The following is a 4,206-nucleotide window of genomic DNA, read 5'->3' on the forward strand; positions in this document are numbered from 1 at the left end:
TATATATATTAAATTTAAAATTTCAAATCTTATTTCAAAAAAAAAAGGCGACAAATAATGGTTCCTCTGTAATACGTCCCAGATTAGCCAGACCACTTTAGCAGACGACTCGACTTGGCCACTAATGGGAACAATTCAACCACTTCAACAGGTTAGCCCCGAAGCCCATTAGTCTTATTGATTTTTATGATGTATCCTTGAAAAAGTATCATTAGAGTACATTATCATATTTCAGTATACAATACTTTTGTACAAAAACATTTATTTCAAAAAATCAACTTTGTTGAATATTAAGGGCTTTTGTTGATATTTAAAGTCTTTCATCCAAATGGAAGTCCAGCTCTTTGATATTGTGTTGACGTGTCCCTTCCATATTGCCAGCAATCATTGGAGAAAGTCAGGGTAATTTTGTTTGCTACTTTTTTAAATCTAGTTTACTCTTATATAAACTTTACAAAATATTAAAAATTACTTTTTTTTAATTTGAAAAACTTACAGACATGCCCAAAAGTTCGATGTTTACAATTACATCATTTTTAATTTGAAAAACTTACAGACATGCCCAAAAGTTGGATGTTTACAATTACATCATTTAAATTTTTCATATCACATCAAAAATATTATTATTTTAATTTTTAAACAGTAAAACACATTTTTAATCATAGATAATATGATATATATATATATGTGTAAAAATTGTAAGTATAGGTATTATACGTGTGAATACATAAGAATTTAGTGGTATGCATGTAACATTTATATGATTCAAAAAATAATATTAAATAAATGATCACCAATTTTTTGACTTAAATTAGTTTGTAAAGAAAATAATATAAATGTAATGAAAAATGTTTTTCTTTTTTTTTTGCTCATCGAGTTTATTAAGAAAATAATATAATGTAATATTTTATATTTTTATAAAATCTCATTTGGTGTAGGCAATTAATGAGCTTCAAATTAGAGTCAAGATTATGAGAATTTCTTTGAAAGGAATTCCAGCAGTTTAAGATAATAAATTACTAATGCTTTTTACATTATTTGATATATATCTAAATTAATGTTGTAATAATATCTCTATCGCCGTTGAAATATGAAATATTTTCAATAATGTAGTGTTAAGTGGTGTTTTCTTTTTTGTGGAGTGGGGGAGAATGTTCTCATTAATTTGGGATGTCATTCGTACGTCAGGACGACGATACGGCTACACTATTGTGGATCGCATGACACACAATTCAAACTGTCATCTTGACGAAAAAATCTTACATACGGAGTCCGAACACATAAACTTAGACTCCAATAAAATATTGTCACGTGTATCTGACTGGGTCCACCTATAAAATGATAAAATGAAGCTTATTGTGGTGTTATTACAAAACAACTCTGCAATACAAAAAGTGTCGCAGTTTCGCTTCAATAACCCATAAAGCAACTTGAATAACACCACAAACAATATTGTAATAACACCAGTGATAAACACCAATAACATCGCTCAGAGGATTATGCAAATAACATTGTGATAACATAGCAATAACCCGCTCAAAATAACTCTAATAATATCATAATAATATTATAATAATATATGTGGATGAAACTAATAATATCACCCAGATTTTTAACTTAATTAACAATAAATCTCAACTTCAAAAAAAAAAAATAAAAAAAAAACGTACCATCACGTGCTCGCAAGAGCTAGTTTCAGGTTTGAATAATTTGGAATGAGCAGGGCTCATAACAGGTCAAATTGTGAGTTTCGAGTTCCCGACAGACTAGCACAGAGATTCCATCCTCCTTTCTCTATATTAAACAATTTAAGCTGCACTGTTAACCTTGATCCTCTCTAGCCTCCACTCACTCTGCACTCCCACCCTGCTATTCCGCTGCTTCCTTTCCCGGCGAAGACCACACGGTGAGGAGTCCATCGGAGTACAAAAGTTTAAGTTTAATGGCCACCGCTTGCGTCAATAGTATCGACATGCCGCCGGAGAACTTCCTCGGGTGCCCGCCGTTTTATCCTTCTTACAATTGGTTCGGCCCAGAAGTCTCCTTCAGCCGTGAAAATGTTGATTCGAAGAATGGTGATGTTGAGAAGCTTGAGGTCGGGCTGAATAAGGTGGATTCATCTGGGAAGTTGGAAGTTGAGGAAACAGAGAGCGATTCTGTAGATTTTGAGTTCCGGCTTGACGATCCCGTAAGTCCCCCCCCGCCGATGAGCTCTTCTCCGACGGCAAGTTAGTCCCGCTCCAGCTCGCACTGGTGAGGGCGGATGCGGATCAGTGTCCGCCGAAGGTTCCTGTTCGCTTATCACCCGAGCCGATCAAATCGCAACTTAGGTTTGAAATCGCTGGATCTGATGATGATCTGCACGAGTTTTCTCCCAAAGCGCCGAAATGTTCTAGTCGGTGGAAGCAACTACTCTGTCTGAAGAAGGTGCAGAGTCCTATTAAGCCAGCGCATCTTAAATCCACTTTTGTTTCTTCCATGGCTGAAAATGCCAGATCCTTGAAGCATTTCCTTCACAGGAACTCCAAATCTTCTTCGTCCACCGATTCGTTAAGTCTTCCACTTCTAAGGGACTCCGATTCCGAATCGGTTTCCATTTCCTCCCGCCTCTCACTCTCTTCATCATCCTCCAGCGCAGATCACGAGGATATTCCTCGTTTCTCCTTCGATTTTGATAAGCCAATCCCTAACCAAATATCAACTACCCCCTTGCTTCTGAACCAACCCCGGATGCGGTTCGCGAAGATCAAATCCTCCGCGTTGGACGGTAATGTTGCGTTGAGAAGCAGCCGGACTCGTTGTTTACCGGATTCTGGTGAGATATCGCCGCCTCGTGTTCCCTCGGTGGACAGCCCCCGGCTGAACGCATCTGGTAAGGTAATTTTTCAGGGACTTGAGAGGAGCTCGAGCAGTCCGAGCACTTTTAATGGCGGCCCGCGGCCTCGTTCACGCCGAATGGAGCGGAGCTACTCGGCCAACGTTCGGGTAGCACCGGTACTCAATGTTCCTGTATGCACCCTCCCGGTTCAGCGATGTCTATCTCTGTATTTGGCTTTGGGCAGCTATTCTCGCTACGGAAGAAGGAGAAGAAGTTCTTTAATGGCGTCGGTAAAGGAACCAAAGCGTAGAACGAGAAGGCTGAGTTATGAGTTTCATTCGGTAACTGACTTGAAAAAAAAAAATACGAACTTTAATTTTGTTTTTAGTTCCTTTTCCGGATTTCTATGATTGTGTAAATATCGTTATTTTAGGGGTGATCAAGGGCCATTTCTCCACTGTTAACCAATCTCTATTCGTTTTTATGTGGTCGATGTATCTTTATGCGGCACTGTGCTAATCGACATATATCATACTGAGTGCTGAAAGTCTGATTGCTGGAACTTTAGCTTTGTTTGAGATTCCGATACATCGCTGTTGCGTTCCATAAAACGTCTACGTCTCCGAAAGCGCTTTAGGAAGAACGTCATTTTTGTTTGTTTTCAGATCGCGATCGAGGAGCTCCCTTTCACCATTCTGGATCGCGTTCCTTCATTCCGATGGCTGGATCGAAGCTTTTATTTACAAACATCTTTTATTTGAGTTTTTCAGACTGTAGCTTTTAAATGAAATTACTTTAACAGCAAACGACACATCAAAGGAGCCTTTGAGATGGACCATTGCACTCATGATGTTTTGGAAGGATTACAATTTTCGGGCATTTACATAAATATCACCCAATTCCTATGTATTTACGTATCCAACACTGGAATCTTTCATTTTTTATTTTTACTATTTTGACTTTTGAAGTGATGCATATTTTTATACAGTGATAAGATGGCATTAATGTAAAAACTAAAAAAACATATGTTAGATATGTAAATACATATGAATTGAGTGGTATATATTTAAGTCTTTGTAACATTTAATGAAACCTTGTAAAAGAAGGTTATGTGACTGTTCAGTATTTTATTGCTTTCGGCTTATTTCCCTCTCTGTTTGTCTCTGTATGTAGATTAACGTCCGGATTTCAATAGTATTATTACACATGGTTTTCAACTGGATCCACTTCAGCCAATAAACAAAAGGGTGATATTAGGCAGTGAGCTGAACGCGGCCCAGAACAAGCCTGAAATTTGAAAAAAGTGACCTATTCAAATACCCGTGCCTCCTCCTTCATTTCTTCTTTACACTACAATTTTCTATTTCATGTTTTCTGTCTAGGGTTTG

General features: G+C 37.5%; 1 protein-coding gene across 1 annotated transcript in view; it reads left to right on the plus strand.

The window, feature by feature from the left end:
* The window catches only part of LOC110021288, a 10,545-nt gene extending 6,836 nt beyond the window's left edge, over window positions 1-3,709 (plus strand). The window contains exons 2-3 of the mRNA XM_020719726.1: window positions 1,842-2,110; window positions 2,194-3,709. Coding sequence (XP_020575385.1) covers window positions 1,842-2,110; window positions 2,194-3,228 — 1,304 coding nt within the window. The 3' untranslated portion in view covers window positions 3,229-3,709. The remainder of the gene's footprint in view (window positions 1-1,841; window positions 2,111-2,193) is intronic.
* Window positions 3,710-4,206: the final 497 nt, after the last annotated feature.

This window comes from Phalaenopsis equestris, unplaced genomic scaffold (genome assembly GCF_001263595.1).
Source record: "Phalaenopsis equestris unplaced genomic scaffold, ASM126359v1 Scaffold000130, whole genome shotgun sequence".
In the NCBI taxonomy this organism is placed as follows: Eukaryota; Viridiplantae; Streptophyta; class Magnoliopsida; order Asparagales; family Orchidaceae; genus Phalaenopsis; species Phalaenopsis equestris.